The 19,327-nt window shown below is 42.1% G+C and overlaps 1 protein-coding gene across 2 annotated transcripts in view; it reads right to left on the bottom strand.

Moving 5' to 3' along the window:
• tpcn1 (two pore segment channel 1) overlaps positions 1-19,327 on the bottom strand; it is a 104,005-nt gene that overhangs the window by 32,548 nt on the left and 52,130 nt on the right. For both annotated transcript variants that reach the window (XR_011356242.1, XM_069933183.1), the window contains exons 8-14: positions 16,807-16,865; positions 15,942-16,041; positions 15,716-15,832; positions 13,810-13,934; positions 13,600-13,648; positions 12,941-13,004; positions 1,321-1,365 (exon numbers count right to left, since the gene is read on the bottom strand). Coding sequence is in view for 1 of the 2 variants with exons in the window: in XM_069933183.1 (XP_069789284.1) it covers positions 1,321-1,365; positions 12,941-13,004; positions 13,600-13,648; positions 13,810-13,934; positions 15,716-15,832; positions 15,942-16,041; positions 16,807-16,865 (559 nt within the window). In the remaining variant the exon portion in view is untranslated. The remainder of the gene's footprint in view (positions 1-1,320; positions 1,366-12,940; positions 13,005-13,599; positions 13,649-13,809; positions 13,935-15,715; positions 15,833-15,941; positions 16,042-16,806; positions 16,866-19,327) is intronic.

Genomic DNA, 19,327 nt, shown 5'->3' on the forward strand with positions numbered 1-19,327 from the left:
TGTTGGTCCTCTTCTTCTGGGCTAGTTATCTGTTGGGCCTCCTGTTGCTGGTTTTCTTTCCTGTCACTTTCCTCTTCTTCCAGCTGAGAGCCCTGCTGTCGGCCATCTCTCAGCTGGTCACGCTGTGTAAGTTTGCTTCTCAGCTGGACCCCCTCCCGTCAGTGTTTTCTTTTTCCTTAGTGTGCACATTGCGCAGTTGCGCACTTCTGTTTGGCTCAGAGAACCATTTTTGCAGTCCAGCGGTCAGGAGGTCACGACTCTGCGGGGTCGCCACCAACCTCGGGGAGTGGGCTCCTCTCTCCACGATGGCTGCCTGCCGCTTCATGCAGGTGAGGCCTTCTCCTTTCCCTTCCAGCGTCTTTTCTTCTTTTTTTTTCCATTGCTTTTGCTTTTTCCTTCTTGGGTGCCATTTTCTTTCTTTTCTCCACACCTTTATCTTTTATTTGTTGTGTTTTGTGTTTCTTGAACTTTGTATTTTCTTCACTTTATTTCTTCTTTTCTGGAGAGGGCTGGTATTCTCCTACTGGCCACTATTCCATCACGTGACTCCTATTTACATTAATTTTGAAACCAATAAAATGTTTGGAAGAAAAGGATTAGAACATAAAAAAATCATAATTTAGGCAGGATCAACTATTTTCAAATATACTGAGAAAATCCATTCACTTAATCATAGCAGAAGCATCCTTAAAACATATTTGCAGTCCACGGTTTTGAGGCAAACTTATTCTTCTTAATAAGATAACCTTTATTATCATGGTACTTGTACAATAAAATTGAGCGCACATCTTGATGGTGCACACATACATCAAACAAAAAAGATATAAAAATTACACAATAAAACAATACAATATTCAATGTTTGGCGGTATTCAGTTCACATATGGCTCTGGGGTAAAAACTGTTTTTAAGTCTGTTTGTCCATGATTTAATGGACTGAAAACATCTACCAAAGGGTAGCACGTCAAACAGATGATGACCAGGGATTTTGGCTGCTCTACTAAGGCAGCGAGACCTAAGTAAACCCTCCAAAGAGGTCCAGGCACAGCCAAAGATCTTCTGGGCCGTATTGATGATCTTCTGAAGGTCCTTCTTGTCTGCTGCCGAGCAGCTCGCAAACCACATAGGAATTCAGTAGCCAGCACACTCTCAATAGAGTAGCAATAGAAGAACACCAGTTTCTCCTCAGGACATGGTGTCATTGCTGTGCCTTTTTAACCATTGCGATGGTATTGGTAGTGCAAGATAAAGATGGTTATAAGTTTAAATTTTCTAGCATAGATCAATTACTATAAATCGAGCGAGGAATAAATTTACTCACACATAGCATATTGGAATGCTTTGGACTTCACAAGTATATTAATTCCTAGAAGAGCAGAATTCAAACATTTATCATTCACAGCAGTTAAATACCTCAATTATTTTTAAATGTTGGTCTCTATATAATAAAAATGGCACCATGGTAAGGGTTTAAAGTTAAAATATTGAAACAATATTAAAATTTACTACATAGTAATTACAGAACCATAGCAAGTTGACACATGAGCCATTTAGTTTATCATGTTATATGCTGGTCTAAAAAGATCTATTCTGAAATATATTGCTCCCATTTCCAAGCTCTCAGTTGTCATTTCAAGCCTCTGCATTGATTCTGCCTGACTCATTTAATATTTCCAACACCTTCTCATTTTAAACCACCAAGATAAACCATAAAGATGCTCTTTATCGACTACAGTTTGGCATTTAACACCATCATCCCCATAAAACTGATCAGCAAACTCCATGACCTTGGAGTTAACAACCCACTGTGTAATTGCATCATGGATTTCCTCACCTCCAACCCACAATCAATGAAGATTGGTAAGAATATCCCCTCCACAATCTCCAATCTCCATCAGTACTGTGGGCTGTGTTCTTAGCCCCCTGCTCTACTCACTTTAAACCTATGACTCTGTGGCTCGGTACAACAATATGTGGAAGGGAACATGACTTTAATCAAGTAGACGCCAAGACAGAAGAGAGTGAGGGAGTAACTCACACAAAGTTGTTGGAATGTGATAAGGATGCGTCCTTGTATGATTCCTACTTTTCAATCGGTCTTGTAACTGTATTGTGCGAGAGGGAGTACATATCCTGTAGCAATTGATTAAAGACTTGTTTGTTTTGGGTCATAAAAGCTTGTTCTCTGCCTCATATGGGCAGAGTCTCTGTTGTGGACTCTCCAAGGTTAACTTTGTCAACAAACTCTTCTGAAACGATTTCCCAGGCTGTGTTTTCTATTTAAATAATTATAGAGTCCTGAAGAAATCGACAACAAAATCTGCCACAGCGAGCAGGGTCCTCCTTTGCAGGATCACAGACAGAAGTGAGCGGGCGACGGCCCTGACCAAGAACCTAGTTGAAAGGGGGTGAGGCATGCTCACACACCAAGACCCCTGTATAGAAGGGTGAGGTGAACGTCGAGACCACCGCAAGGATGAAGTGAAACGCTGATAAGACTTGGGTAAATTGAACTCTAAAGCAGCCCGGGGTGACTACATGGAAGGAAGAGACAATGGCGACGTGCATAAAGGTGGAAGGAAACTGTTGTCGCTTTGCTATCTTGTGTATCCTAATTCTGTTAAGTCCGCAGACAGATGGGAATTTGTCAAACTAAAGAGACAGAGCCCGGTCGAGCGGCTGGTTCCGTTCCCGGGATAAACCCTAAGCCTGCCATGGGAAGATCTACAAAGGCGAGATCGAAACAACAACGCAAACGAAAGGAACTGGTAGGAGACCTGCTGTAGCCTCTGGGCTTGCCAGCGGACATCGTAATGAACAAGACGGGTAACTGGGGCTATGCCATACCATTCAGTAACGATCACTACGGATGGTACGAGGGAGACTGGCCATATGGGGAACACTTGACTTAAAAGTAATATCCTACTTCAAAGATGATGTTCAGTCAGGAGGCGGGGAACCGACGTGGGATGTTAATTATTTTAGAGACTGTTTTATAGCCTGGACCAAGGTGGCAGGGCGCCACAAACCGTGGCCTAAATCGCTGCAGAGTAAATTGCCTTCAAGCCCCACAACCCAACTACCTCCATATCCCAACCCGAACGTGAGGGCCCCCAACCTGTCCCGCTGTATCCACGATTTCCCACAAACTATGACAGGAAAGGATGGGATGATCTAATTCAGACCGCCGCCGCCTATGGCCACCAACAAGTGCCGGGAGCTGCCTTGCCAGTGGGGGCAGTGGCTGGTCCAATACCTCCACCCATACCCGCTCCCACAAGTGCCCCGCCTGCACCCCTAGGTGAGGCCATGCCACCCAGGGATCCCCCAGTGAGAGGGCACCTCCCAAGGATGGAGGAGGACGCTGAGGAAGAGGAAGGGGATCCCAGGACGCAGGTCCGTACCCGGAGTCAGACCAAAGCTGGTCTACCTGATTTTACTACTCGATACCCTAGAGTTATGATAGGCAACACCCCAATCTTGAAACCCTGGATGCCAGCTGAGGTGCGGGATATGATCACTAATGCCCCTGATACTGTTAAGGCCCCCACTAGATTTCAACACTGGCTGGACCAGACCTGCCACCTTTACCATCCCCTACCAGGAGATGTCTGGTCATTACTTCAGGCTGCTTACGGCACTCATTGGCAGGCGGTGAAAGAATCATTCACTGTACTGCCTGGAGAGAACAGGGATTGGAGAACAGACGACACTTTGGCGGATAATGGGAATGAGTCCATGGTCCACTGGTTGCAAAACAGGGGAAGAGAAGCTATTATGCGGAGTGCCAAAAGACACAGGGATATTAGAGAGGTCACCCGCTGTCTCCAGAAAACAGGAGACGAGATGATGGAATTCGTAATTCGATTTAAAAACACCTGGGAGGAAAATGCTGGGGTGCCCCTACATGATAACCAGACCTTGGCAGTACAAACCTTGCTGAATTGTATGCTGCCCCAAAATGCAAAAATGTATAAGATGAAGCAATTGGATTGGCAAGGAAAGAACTGGGCAGATACTATCACGGTACTGGCTAATATGGACAGGAAAGGACTGTTTACGCAAAAGGAAAAGTGAGCCGGACAGTTTTATATGCACATGAAGGGAGAAGAGAGAGGATGAGGTAGATCCCGAGATAAGGGTAACGATCAGTGCTGCAACTGTGGAAAAAGGGGCCATTTGGCGCGGGAGTGTAGGTCAATCCTGAGGGAGAGGCTGGCAAAAGGAGGGTACCCGATGCCCGGAGGAACTCAGACCACAGACAGGTTCATACTCTAACCCAAGCCAGAACTGTGACGCCCATGGCCAGGAACCTCAATTCTCTTTTTGACAACCGAACCCATAGGGGTGCCCAAAGGAACCAATGGTGCAGGTTCCCCTCATCCAATTGTCCTCCAGCGAAGAGACCCAACCCATGATCAGTGTAAAATTGGGAGAGAGGGAGAGTTTAATGTTGGTTGATACTGGAGTCACCATGTCCTCTGTTACCACCATCCTCGGGAGTGCCCCTTAGTTATAAGACAATTGGCAGCATTGAGGTATCCGGTAGTCCCATGATAGATCCGCTTTCACAACCAATGACCCTAAAGGTTGGAGACACCAAGATACAATAAGAGCTTATTGTTTCGGCCACTACCCCTGTCCCCATATTAGGGAGATAGGCTCTGTGCAAAATGAATGCGACATTATACTGCACAGAGGAGGGAATATTTATGGATTTGCCCACCTCTCATGCATATCAGCTCATCCGCACAACGGCGGATAATGAACTCGATATGAACAGAAATCCAACTCACTTTGGCTGGTGGCTAGAGACTAACCCCTTTCTCGAACAATTGGAAGAAGTAATGAGGTTATTACAAAGGCCACAGAAATTTTTGGCCCTGCAGCAACTGGGTGCTGTCCTGCAAATTGTGGCTGAGGTAAAGGACCTCCATGTGACATCTGGGTATTTTGCGCCCGGAGAGGAGGTCCCACATATAATGGGACAAAGGGATTTTGAGGAGGTAACTGTGGGATCGCGACTGTTTTTTGATCAGAGGGGATAGAGGCACAGGCCAAATTAAGCCTGGACCAGACATCTTGTTTCCGACTGCCACACACAGCCCCACACGTCACCTTGGCAGTGCGTCGGCCTCATCAGCCGAAAGACGTGGGACAGATGGTCATGACTTTGCAGAAACACGATCACTGGCTGCGAGAACCCCAACAACAGGCAGAAAGGGCTTGCGAGACATACTCTGACTTACAGTTGAAAGAAGGAGACTTCAGTGTAGATATCCTCTTTCACTCCCCTGACACCGGTAGCATTCGGCTGGGAAGGAAAATAGTGCCGGAGTCCTTCTGCCGAACCTGTCCGCCAGAGTCAATCCACTATAGGTGGCCAGCTGCCCTAGCACAGGTCTGCATGGAAGTGTGGACACAGTCAAATACACATGTGGGGTTTGTACATACTGCCCTGCGGCATAAGGTTACAGTGAGGGAGAGAGCACCCCTGCCAGCGGTAAAACAATATCGCCTTTCTCCTGCCGCTGTTGAAGGTGTTCGAGACATCATAGAGGACCTGGATGACAGGGAGTGCTTGTTCAAACACAAAGCCCCTGCAATACGCTGTTCTTGCCCATACCAAAGGATAGGAACGTCTGAAGATTTGTCCAGACCTCAGGGCCATAAACGACATTGTGGTGCCAACTGCACCAGTAGTCCCAGACACCAACACCCTCCTGTGCGCAACTACCTGCCACGGCCACAACTTTCTCTGTCATTGACCTGTGTTCCGCCTTCTTCTCCATACCACTCGCAAAAGAGAGACGATACCTCTTCATTTTTACCTATGAGGGCCAACAGTATACATGGCTATACCGAAAGGCCAATCGTATACGCAGCCACTGTGCAAAGAGACCTGACGGAGCTCACCCTGCCCGGGGGGTTTGACCCTTTTGCAATATACGGATGACCTGCTAGTAGCCTTCCCTTATGATGCTGCATGTTTTGAAGATACCGTCGCTTTGCTACAACTCTTCGCCTGCCGGGGCCACCGTGTCTCCATGCAGAAAATGCAATTCTGCCAGAAGGAAGTAAAATATTTGGGATATATTTTACAGGAGGGGGAGCGAAGAGTGGGCCCAGAAAGGATAGCAGCTGTCTGCCAGATAATCAAACCAACCACAAAAAAGGGAATCCTGGCTTTCCTGGGCATGGTGGGATACTGCAGACAGTGGATACCAGAATATCGAGAAATGGACGCAGCACAAAGAGCAGCTACTGTAAAGGGAGAACCGGAGGAAGTGCAGTGGACGAAGGAAAGAGAGCAAGCCTTTCTGAATCTTAAACAGGCTCTGACTCAAGTCCCTGCTCTGAGCCTCCCTAATTATGAGAAACCCTTCACGCTATACGTAGCGGAGAAGAATGGATTTGATTGTGGAGTGCTGGTGCAACAGCACGGAGGAGGAAAGAGGCCTGTAGCCCACTCCTCCTCCAAACTCCCTTTAACGGTAATAGGGATGCCCCCGTGTCTGCGGGCAGTGGCCGCCATGGCAGAGATAGTAGAAAAATCAGTATCACTGGTGCAGGATCGGCCATGCACTGTGGTCATGGATCATGCCGTACTACTGCTGCTCAACTCGACATCGACACAGCATTTCACCACAGCCCGAAGGACATGATATGAGGTGGTACTGTTATCCCGACCCAATTACACTTACAAAAGATTGGGCTCTTACAACCCTGCCCATCTCTTGCCTGAAACTGAGGAGGAAGATCACGAAGGACCCAACTGCATGGCACTGACCGAGCTTGAGACCAGCCCAAGACCTGACCTAAAGACTGACCCAATAGAAGCAAATATCACCTTATACGTTGACGAGTCTTCACACCGGCCCCGGGACAAGGTGCTATATGCGGGGTACGCCATAGTGAATAATGATGAAACTATCGAAGCATATACCCTACCGGAAGGCACCACTGCACAAATGGCGGAACTGTTCGCCTTAACTAGAGCGTGTGTATTGGCAGACGGAAAAAGAGCAAATATCTATACTGACTCTCAGTATGCTTTTGGGTGACCCACAATTTCAGTCAGATATGGAAAAATAGAGGGTTCATTACAGCCAGTGGGAAGGGGATAAGACATGCGGAAATGATAGAGGGGCTATTAGAAGCCATCCAACTCCCGGCAGAGTTGGCCATTGTTAAATGTCAGGCTCACACCAATCAGAGCGATCCTGTGTCAAGGGGAAATGAGCGAGCTGACATGGCGGCCAAACTAATCACCAGCCAACAGAACTCCATGTTACCCATGACCCTCAAGCGAGAGGTCAACACTCCCAAGCAATACCAAATGATACAGGAATTAGAATTGAAAACTGCACAGGAGGGGGTTTCTGCCCAAGAACGGCATACTTGGGAAACCCACGGATGCCAGGTGGTCAAAGGCATATGGAAAAGCAATGATGGTCGAGTGGTGTGTCCAAGAAGCCTGTACCGGCCTATAGTGCAGTTAGCACACGGACGAGCCCATTTGGGAAAGGCAGGAATGCTACATAGCAGAAAGCAAATTTGGTTTGCACTTGGAATCTCTACCAACATAGAGCGACAAGTGAGAAACTGTCTGATCTGTCAGCAAAACAATTGGGGGTGCTTGCCTGCCAAATTTGATAAACTTCTCCCTGCTCACACCCCTTTCGAGAGTTTGCAGATTGATTTTGTCCACATGCCAGCTTGTAGAGGGTTTAACTATCTATTAGTGATCGTTGATATGTTCACACGATGGATAGAAGTGTATCCGACAAAAAGTGATGACGCTCGGACAGTAGCTAAGATTCTGATGAAAGAATTGATTCCCTGGTATGGGATCCCATGGGGAATAAATAGCGACAGAGGCTCCCACTTCATAGGGAAGATAGTGACTGCAGTAAGCGAAATAATGGGCATAGATTGGAAATTCCACATCGCGTATCAGCCTCAATCTTCTGGTTTGGTGGAGAGATTAAATGGAGAAGTAAAAAGGGGACTGGAAAGAACATGTGGCGAGATAGGACTACCCTGGCCAGAAGCCTTGCCTGTATTATTATACGCCCTACGCAATCAGGCAAATCGGAATACAAAATTGACACCACACGAGGCTGTGATGGGGCGCCCTATGAGCACGGGAATAAGACCCCCTATGATGCCGGAAGAGGTTACAAAATTTGGATACAGGAAAGCACCTGTATGCCCAAGGGTTGTGTTGAGGCTGCCCTTAAAATATATAAGATGAAAGCCGCCCAGGGACCATGGCTGGAGGTAAACACCCACCCATTTTTACCGGGAGATCAGATAATGGTGAAAGCGCTCATGACTGTTCCTTTCTCCCTTAGGTGGAAAGGACCCTACCAAGACCTCCTAGTCATAAGAACCGTCTTAAAGTTAGATGCACTGGACGGCTGGATCCACGCTAACTGTTCCGGGAGGATGATACAGACAAAGGAGATGCTTGCATGGACAACAATCAAGATACTGGGGCTAATAATGGGGGGATTGACGGAAGTAACCACAGAGGAGACAGTCGAGATCTTTCCCGAGGAGAGCCCCGACGCTAAAGGGTGCTGGGACAACTCCACTATATATTGTAAAATCATCTGGAATGGGGATCAGTCAGGGTTCTTGGGGTGCGGGGCGTCGCCAGAACTAACAATAAGATCTCTCCAATACAAATCTGGGAACCTTACAATGACCTTTGGACCCCTGAGCCCCCCAGAGCTGAATGAATGGTGGCATCAACAGAGAGCAGATCCCTACTGGCGCAAAGTGAGGGGAGGGGGAAATGTTTTCCCCAACCTTTTGCGATGGATTGGGGAATGCAAAAAGGGAGCACTCAACGTGAATTATGCTTATGCCTTTTACCGAGAGGACGAGGACTTAGCCCCAGTACCAATAACGGCGGGCCTCACAGCAGTAATCATAAACCCCCTACCCACAAGGACAGCCGCTAGCCCCCCTGCAGACACACCAACACTCCCCACACCCATAGATACCCAGGGCAGACACTTACATCGCCTCTTGGAGACTTGCCAGAAGGTGCTGCAGTCGTCCCCGCTTATAAACCTCACCCTCTATATACGGTATGATACCTGACAATACTAGAGCCTGCCAGAATGTTTACCCTGGACTAAAGGTGGGTAAACGCCGTGGTAAACGGGGACTAGTAGAAGGAGTCCTGGGAGGTGTAGGGATTGGAATGGGAATATTGAATGCTGCAGATATTGAGACACCACAGAATAAGATACAGAAGGTAGGGACTTAGGTGGGAGAAGGAATCAGAATCAGAAATGCATGGGGAAACATGGTGGGAAATGGGATATCGGGCCTAAATGCGAACATGGACCCATACTGTGTGACTGATAGCTGAGATAGGAAATGTCTTTGGGGAAACCAGGGTCGTGCACAACTATACTAGATGTGTGCTCTCAGAGATCTTGATTCAGTTACTACGGGCAGAACTAGAAAGAAAGGTATTGTCTCACCATACGGCAACTTGCAAAGTTATGTTTAACCTGACGCAGTATTGGCTCCACCCAGACCCACAGCATACACGCTGTGACCATAGGGGGATGCAATGTCACCAGGCAGCTGGTGAAGGGACAGAACGCATCCACCTGGTGCCAGTTCGTGCCAATCCCCCAACTGTTCGGAGCCCAATTCTGGGAGCTGATATTCTGAAGAACCTGGTTAGATGAGGACGGTCGCACACACACCAAAGAGTCTGGTGTCCAATGGTCTGATGGGATGCTACGTCCGCTACATTCTGCTCTGTATGACCTGTGCACTATGAGATATACAGAGGGCACGTGCACTTGGCTGCTCGTGCCCGTAAACCGGACCATTGTAGTGGAGGTGCGAACCCATAAAGTATGTATGTATGGGCATTTGGAGATAATCGTGAACAGGCAAAAGACACTCTCTCCCCCTGTTCATGGTTGTTTAGAAAAGGTCGACACAATCCATATCTCGGGAGAATCATCTTTTTCACATAGGTTCTATGACACAGGTTAGTGAAGACAGAACTGCCCATCTTGACCCCTTATTCAGGCCGATGGTGAATTATAGCCAGTTGCAGCAGATGCTAAAAGAAAATGAGCAAATCACCGTAAAGCTCCAGAAGCTAGGCCGCACCTTAAACCAAGCTAAGGTTGACCTGACTTACAAGGAGGGACAACTGGTGCTAATAGCCGACCAGGTCACGCAACTTAGTGTCCATCACTGGTGGGGCATTTTTAAGGAATGGTCAACCAGAGCCTCGTCCACCCTACACCTTGCATGGCACCCTGTTGTGATTATGTTCGTGGCCCTAATGGCCTTACTCATGGTGATCATTTGCATGTGGGTTAGAGTGTGCACACATGAAGGACAGGCTAACAAGACAATAAAAAGGGTGTAGAGGTGAGTGTATCGAGAGGCCATATCCAATCGCCAGGACAAAGAGGATGCTCCCTTAGTGGTGTAGATCTTTAATCTACAAGGAGGGAACTGTGGAAGGGAACATGACTTTAATCAAGTAGACGCCAAGACAGAAGAGGGTGAGGGAGTAACTCACACAAAGTTGTTGGAATGTGATAAGGATGCGTCCTTGTATGTTTCCTGCTTTTCAATCTGTCTTGTAACCATAATGTGCGAGAGGGAGTACATATCCTGTAGCAATTGATTAAAGACTTGTTTGTTTTGGGTTATAAAAGCTTGTTCTCTGCCTGATACGGGCAGAGTCTCTGTTGTGGACTCTCCAAGGTTAACCTTGTCAATAAGCTCTTCTGAAATGATCTCTCAGGCTGTGTTTTCTATTTAAATAATTATAGAGTCCCGAAGAAATTAGCGACACAATAACATCGTCTACAAATTTGCTGACGACATCATGGTACTGGGTTACGTAAAGCAAGGGGGTGAGTCAGCACACAGACTGAAACCTTGGCTGAATGGTGCACCTATAACAACCTTGCACTCAATGTCACCAAAACCAAGAAGCTGATTGTTGACTTCAGGAAAGAAAAGTCAGAGGTGCACAATCTAGTGATCGTTGGGGGATCAGAGGTGGAGAGGGTGAGCAAATTTAAGTTCTTGGGAATCACTATCTTGGAGGATCTTTCCTGGACCCAACACACCAACGGCATCATGAAGAAAGCATGTCAGGGTCTCTACTTCCTCAGGAGTTTGTGGAAGTTTCACACCAGAAGCCCTGGAAAATTTCTACATAGGTGTGGTGGAAGGTGTGCTGACCAGCTGCGTCATGGCCTGGTATGGGGACACCAATACCCTTGAGTGTAAAGCCCTCCAAACCTCCCCACTATTGAGAACATCTACAGGGAACGCTGCCGTCAGAGAGCAGCAGGATTCATTGAAGACCCAGCACACACTCTCTTCTTGCTGCTGCCATTAGGAAAGGGGTATAGATGCCACAAGACTCGCACCAGCAGGTTCAGGAACAGCTGCAACCCCTCAGACTTCTCAACAACAAACTCAATCAGAGATTCACTTAAAGAGTCTGGTACTTCCAAGTGATCACAATACATTTTTTATTTGCTATTTTTATAAATGGGATTTGATATTTAGTCAATTTGTTGCTTATTTCAATAAAATTGCCTAGTAAATATAATTCCAGGTCACCCATGAAGGCTACTCCTGTCATCCTGGTTAATTTCTGTATGTCATCTTGCCAAAATGGCCTCATCTTTACGCTCAACCATGTAGTATGTAGAAAAGTTCTGAAACACATCTCTGAAATTTTTGCTTTTGATCTATGTAACTTCTGTGGAATAAGATATAATTGGTGCAGAAAATTATATTGAGCTAGTCCATATCTTGCTTTTATAATTGATGTCATACTGTCTGTACACCAATCTGACCAGCTTCTTTCTAAGATTACTACACCCAAGTCTGACTCCCATCTTTCCCTTGACCTCTGTAAACCTGGTTTTGCATTTTCACTTTTGAGAGCATAATAACATTTTTGTTATAAATTTGGATGTATTCCCCATCCATTGTGTTCATTCCATTTAACTGGTTTCAGGTGGGGTCAATGTTGGTCCCCATCTTTCTCTTAGAAAAGATCTTAGCTGGAGAAAACAATAGAAGGTCCCATTGGCCAATCGGTATCAACTAGCACTTTTTAAACATACAATGGTTATTTTGAGCTTCTCACCCTTTCATTTGATGGGTTTCATATTGTCACCATACTTCAGATGAATATGTTTTCCTGAACTCCCCTCCAATCCTCCATCAATTATTGTGAATCTATGCCCTGATTATTAGATCTCTCTGCTGCAGGAAATAAGTCCTCACTGTTCACTCTAGCTAAATCTCTAACAATTTTATATGCCTTAATTAAGTCATCTTTTGGCTCTTGTATTCTAAAGTGAAATAAAATCAATATTAACAAAGTAGGATATTGAGGAGATTGGAATAATAACAACTTAACCAAGATCTGAATAAATCACACCAATTTCCAATGTGAACATACATTACGTTTCCTTCTTTATCATAGATCAAAAACCTGAAATGTTGCATATCTTTAGAGTGGAAACCTTGTCAAAATGGCACTGCTGCAGTTCAAGCTGAATCCATTCAATTCACTTTGAAGGATAACTAGTATCAGGTCATAACTATCAAGCTTAGCAATTTTGACCTATCCAAAAAATTAAATCTTACATAATGCAAAGAAAATTTGGATTTTATTCTTGGAATCAGACATCAAAATTTGTCATAAAATTTCAATTAGCAGGTACTACTAAAACCTTGACAATAATCTACAGTGTTTCAACATTATAACCTGCAACACATGTATGTATTCAATACAACACTTAAAATTAAATTTACTGAAGATCATGAGATAATTATCATCTTTGCAAAATACTTTTACAGGATATCCAATAAGAAGCTGGCAATTTCAATAGATAATCTACAGTAATAGTTACCTTTAAAAATAAGAAATGGAGTATGTGGGAGGTCATAAAACCAATAGTCTCCACTTCTTTTTGCCTAGGGGTGGTAAAGCAATATTAACACATCCACAACATTATATTATGGCATATATTGGTTTTACATAGTTTGATGGTAGTTATTGCTAAGATGTTAAATAAATAATAACCTATTGGATCATGAGTAACAATATGACATTCCCATGGAGAGATGCACTATGAGTGGGGGTGAGACATTTTCAACCAGAGCAATGGAAATTTTCTCCATTAAAAATGATAGATTGAATCATCTTACAATATTTCTGTTTTTTAATTAAAAATAGCATATTTGATGATTACAATTACTTTTAAATGAGGCAAAAAATAAACACTTAATTTTGTTAGGATCTTCCTGTTAGTTTAAACATTGTCTTCAGTATACAGTTGAATAAACTTAAACCCCATTTTGGGAAAACATTGAGATGTCAACACACATTCTCAGTTTAATACCATGTTTATTCTATTTTCACACTGAATTTGCACCATTATCGTGTTGGTTCAATCTAAAAGCCCTGTTATAAAATCTCAATCAAACTTTCCAACATAGACCATCATCCAAGTCAGAACTTTGTTCTGAGTGAAACAAAAAGAAATTATAAAATTTCCACAATACTTACTTTCCATTTTAATCCAGTAACTTCATAGAAGTTGTAAAAATCTTCTACACTGTGGAATATATATTTTAAACACATAAATTGTTTATATGTTCACAATCCTAGCAGGTACAATTGATGCAGAAGATATTCTAATGTGGAAATGATATGGAAAGGAACACAATATTTTCAAAATGAATTGATAATTAAGATATAAAACAGGGAAGCCCTTACCCAAGTAACTCAGTATTTCTTTTCTTCAGTGCTTTGAAAGTGAGATATTTATCTCTTGCATTCATTCTTGGGTAATAGAATCTCATTAGGCCATCAAATTGTTTGAAGGAAATGCCATTTGGCTTCTGTAGTAAAATATACATAATTAAAAAAAATAATTAAAAAAAAATATATAATGTATATATACACACACACACGATTGATGTTTTCACTGCGTACCTATTTGAGGTTGGAGAGGGCATCGTTTCCCACAGTGCTCTAGGTGGTTTATTGATTCTGATGGAGATAGTTTGGTCTTGGGGAAGTAACTCAAGCTTCTGTCATTAGCAGAAAAGTAGATCGAAAGAGGGGTGGGTAGTTTTGAAGAAGTAGAAAGACTTGGCTGGGAAAATGGGCAAAGTAGCAAATGGAATGCAGCATGGGGAAGTGCATGGGCATCCACTTTGGCAGAAGGAATAAAGAAGAAGATATTTTTTTTAAATGAAGGGAGAATTCAGAAAGTGAATTTAGGAATCTCAGTGCAGATTCCATAAAGATTAACTTGCAGGTTGAGCTAGTAGTAAGGAGGACTAGAATACAAAAACAAAGATGTACAGCTGAAGGCATTTTGGGCTTCATATCTAAGGAAGGATGTGCTGGTGTTGGAGAAGGTCTAGAGGAGGTAATTAGGAATGATCTCAGGCATCAGAAGATTAATGTATGAGGAACATTTGATGGCTCTGGGCCTGTACTCACTGGAGTTTAGCAGGATGAGAAGAGACCTTATCAAAACATATAGAATATTGAAAGGCGTAGATAAAATGGACATGGAAAGGATATTTCCAGTAGTGGGAGTGCCTTGGACTAGAAGGAAAAGCCTCAGAATTAAAGGACATCCTCCTAAAACAGAGATGAGGAGAAATTTCTTCAGCCAGACAACATGTGGAATTCATTACCACAAAGAGATGTGGCAGCCATCATTGGAAATACTTAAAGCAGAGGTTGATAGGTTCTTGATTAGAAAAGGCATCAAAGATAATGAAAAGAAGGCAAGAGAATGGGGTTGAAAGGAAAAATGGATCAGGTATGATATGAATGGCTATCAGACTTGATGGGCTGAATGACATATTTCTGCTCCCAAGTTTTATGGTCTTATTCATATTTAAATTTTAAATGGGTTTATAATGATCATTACATCTTATACAAATCCTGTGTATGTTATTCATTTTAATAGATTACTTCTCAATGTAAGGTGCCACCTTTTCAACAAAGCTGACAGAAAACAGTAATTCAATACACATGACAAATGTTGGGATATTGTTATAAGTGTTGTATGGATGTATTCTAACATTCTAGTACTGAATCCATAGAAGATATATTGGCATAAATTAATTCAACTTTAACATTCTCTCTGTAATTAGGTTCATTGAAATATTATTGCAAATTTTGTGTGATTTGAAAGTATAATTCCTTTTAAACAAACGTGTAAGAATTTTTTTGGTTTAAGTTTTTGTCTTGGTTTCAATATGAATTAAACATTGGATGTAAGATTGGCCATTGCCATTAAATAAAGAAGAGATTGAATTCAGGTTCTGGTACAGACATGGTGTGCTTTAATTTTTAGTTTTTTTTTCCTTTTATGGTTTATTTAATATCTGGGGAATGGGATAAAACTTTATTTTTATTATGTTATTTCATATATATATAAAATATTGTGTGATAAGAAAATGTCTTATATTGTTTGTATATATTTGCTTGAGTCTTTTAAAATAAAATATTTTTTTAAATTGCCCGTAAAAAACCTGTATGCAAATTTATGCTAAAATTCTCTACAAAAGTGAACAGTTAAAATGGGATTAATCTTTGAATACATATACATTTATACATAACTAGCTGAAAGATTTCATATGTATAACAGAGCGCTCACCCGTTTGCTGACCAGAAGGCGGAAGGCGTGCTCCATTGCTAATCGTTTGTGCAAAAGGAGTGATTTGAACTTCTTCTTTTCCACATCATTAAATGTGTCAAACACTACAGCAAGAAGCTGGAAAGTTTTGATCAGAATACAATTTTAAAACAATTTTGATATAGCAAACATGATGCAAAACAAATTCACAGGTTGTTATTCTGGCCTTTTGAATTCAAAAACATACCAGATTCATGATGAAGTAGAGCTCGATGGATAAATACACAATGAAGAACACACAGGTCCAAGAATTTTTGGAATAAGCTGGCATCATCACATCTGGAAAACTACAGAATTAGCTTGATTCAGAAAAGTTAAAATGAACATTGGTGATTATTGATTGACTCAATTAAAAAAGTAAATATAAATTTTTGGAATATTGAAAGTGGCTAGTTGAAGTAGTGATTCTGGACTGTCTGATTGTCATTTAACTGGCGAGGACATTACAGCCAAGTTTTCACCTGTCTTTCTCCAATATACACGAAATTTCCAAAAAAACATTTTAAAAGAAAACTTCCATTCTTCAATATCTTCATTAAAGGAATTGCCATCCTTGCTGAGAACATTTAGCTAGCACAAGTTTGAAACTAAACCTGAGACCTTTCAAATGCAAAAATCTGAGTCCCTGACACAGACTGGAAAGAACATTTCAATTTCACTAAATTAAACATGGATCATTGAAATATTTGAATCTCATGGGGATTTGTCTGTGTAATTTCTTTATTTACTGTGAAATGCCTTGTCTCAGCTCATAGTAGCAGTTTATAAAGGAATTACATGCAAGCACCCATCAAACTTCCCAAGCTGTCGGTTATTGCTACCACAACACATTATGCCATTGGCCTAGATTAAGAAGTTTACTATAAAGTTAATTGACAGTTGTTCAAAATTCTTAACCAGAGTTAACAGAAACTGAATTTGTTCTAGTACTTAGCAATTGAAAACATAGCTCATTTTGCTTGTTAAGGCCTTTCCCTGTGAGTGATGTGTGGAAAAAATACATACAGCTCTATTCTGCTCTAAATTCCACTGAAGCATTTGTGTAAACTCACTTAGCTGTAGTTAGCAGAACAAACAAACTGACAAGACTGTCTTCTGGAGTACTAAAATACTGTAAAGAAGAAGAAAAAATTGTCAGAAAAGCAGAATCCTGATATTTACATTATAAAAACAAAAGAAAATCATAACTCTATTTTACATTGAATATAGTACATATTCAATCATTTAAAGAAGGAAACCATGAATGTATGCATCAATTAACATTACATTTGTCATTGAAAAATTACTGATCTATGACTACAGATGGATGTTTAATAGCATCTATAAGAGACCAACAAAACAAAAGGGTATTGTTTTTGAGAACCCATGGCCTGGAAAGGTGTTTGTCAGAAATGTGGGACTTGGTAAGAGGAGGACTGGAACCAGGTTAAGCAATTCCAATCAGTGATTTTAGGGGGAAATAGAGGATATGTATTGTGCAGATCAGAAGAGAGGAGAGGGTGCCCTGATTTGAATATTTAACAAAACGTGGAGATTCTGCCAGTCGGGTTCACAATCTGATTTGGGAACTGCTTTGGAACTATTTTAAAATCACCCTGCTGTATAGAAGCAACACAATGAAAATTGTTTGCTCTGAGATCACCAAAGACACCTCAATACCAGATAGATGAATTTTCCCTATAAATCAATGAATAATACGTGTTAAAAGATGTATACATTTACAAATGTGAGTCAGAACTGTATGTGGCCAGAGGTCAACCCAACATTTCACTCCATAAAAAAATAATCTTTATGCACCAAACACTGGAAAAAAAGTACATGCATTAGAGTTTCTAGGTCAGAGGCTCCAAACACCTAGACAATTTTAGCTGCTCAGAGAAGCATGTTTTAAATACTTTGGAAAAGCGAACAAAGATATTTAGAAGGCATTGGATTTTTTTTTTTTTACACAAAAGACTGACAGCTAAAATTGAATGTCATTGATGAGGATACAACTTAGATAGCTGGTTCAGAAACTCCCTCAAAAGATCAATAAAAACAGATAGAAAATCCAAATGACATGACTTGTGTTTCATGGGTTCTCAACTATTGATCATCCATTAAAGAGGGAGTTGAAGATGTGCAATATAACCAAATAGAGCAAGTATGTAAGTAGTGCAGATGGAAGCATAAAAACATAAATAGAAAGAAATAAAGTGAGTAAAGTGGAAAACTGCAGCAAATAAAAGTCACTCTTACGATCAAAATCAAAATGTGTTGGAAACACTCAGGGGGTCGGGTAACATTGGTGGGAATGCCATCAATCTCATGCTACCTCTATTTCTTTCTGTAGATTCTACTTGGTTAGGGTTGAAGATGCACAGCAATACAAAGCCTTGCTTAGTCTACGTGGGCTCAGTTGTGATTTCTTCAATGTTTTTAAGTGGTTAAGGGGAACTGATAGGACAGAAATAAACTATTTTCAAAAGGTGGAAAGTAAAGGATTAGGGGTATAAACCAAAACTTGAAATCATCAGGTTAGGCAAATTGTCTACAACCAAAGAAAGTTGGATCTCTTCTCCAAATGGCAGTTAGTTAACATAGTGACTCAGCAATTAGTGTGGTTACTGCTGCAGAGTTCTTGCCACTAGAATCCATCTGACCAAGCACCAAGTTGGTGCAGCCTAATTTGGAGTTCTGTGTGCAGTTCTGGTCGCCTAATTATAGGAAGGATATAAACAGAGTGGAGAGAGTGCAGAGAAGGTTTACCAGAATGTTGCCTGGGTTTAAGCATCTGGAGTATGGGGAGAGATTGGACAGATTGGGTCTTTATTCTTTGGAGCGTAGAAGGTTGAGAGGGGATTTGATAGAAGTATTTAAGATTATGAAAGGGATAGACAGAATGGATGTGGATAGACTATTTCCGTTAAGAGGAGGAAAGTTTAAAACAAGAGGACATGAGTTAAGAATTAAGGGGCAGAGGTTTAGAGGTAACATGAGGGGGAACTTCTTTACTCAGAGAGTGGTAGCTGTGTGGAATGATCTTCCGGGAGAAATAGTGGCGGCGGAGTCAATTGTATTATTTAAGAAAAGGTTGGACAGGTATATGGATGAGAAGAAGATGGAGGGTTATGGGCATTGTGCAGGGAGGTGGGACTAGAAAGGGGTGTTTGGTTCGGTGCGGACTAGAAGGGCCTAATGGCCTGTTTCCGTGCTGTAATTGTTATGTTATGTTATGTTATATGGATTTGCAGTCTCCCCGTGATGGTGTGTATTTCTTCCAGATTCTACAGTTTCCTCCCACATCACAAAGGTATGTTTAATTGGATTCTGCAAATTCTCCTCAATGTAGATGGTCTGTAGGCAAATTACAAGGAGATGGTGGGCATGTGAGGGAGTACAGGTGACAGGGAAGTAAGAGGAATAGAAATGATGAGAATGGTCCTTGATTATTGAATTACCTTCTTCGATGTCATAAGAAAATACAAAAAAAAAGTATACATAACACTGGACAATAACTTTTTTCAAAAGGTTTGTTTCCTGAAAAAAATGATGATGATAGACCACATTAAGATGAACACAGCAATAATTTCA

This window comes from Narcine bancroftii, chromosome 4, assembly GCF_036971445.1.
Source record: "Narcine bancroftii isolate sNarBan1 chromosome 4, sNarBan1.hap1, whole genome shotgun sequence".
NCBI lineage: Eukaryota > Metazoa > Chordata > Chondrichthyes > Torpediniformes > Narcinidae > Narcine > Narcine bancroftii.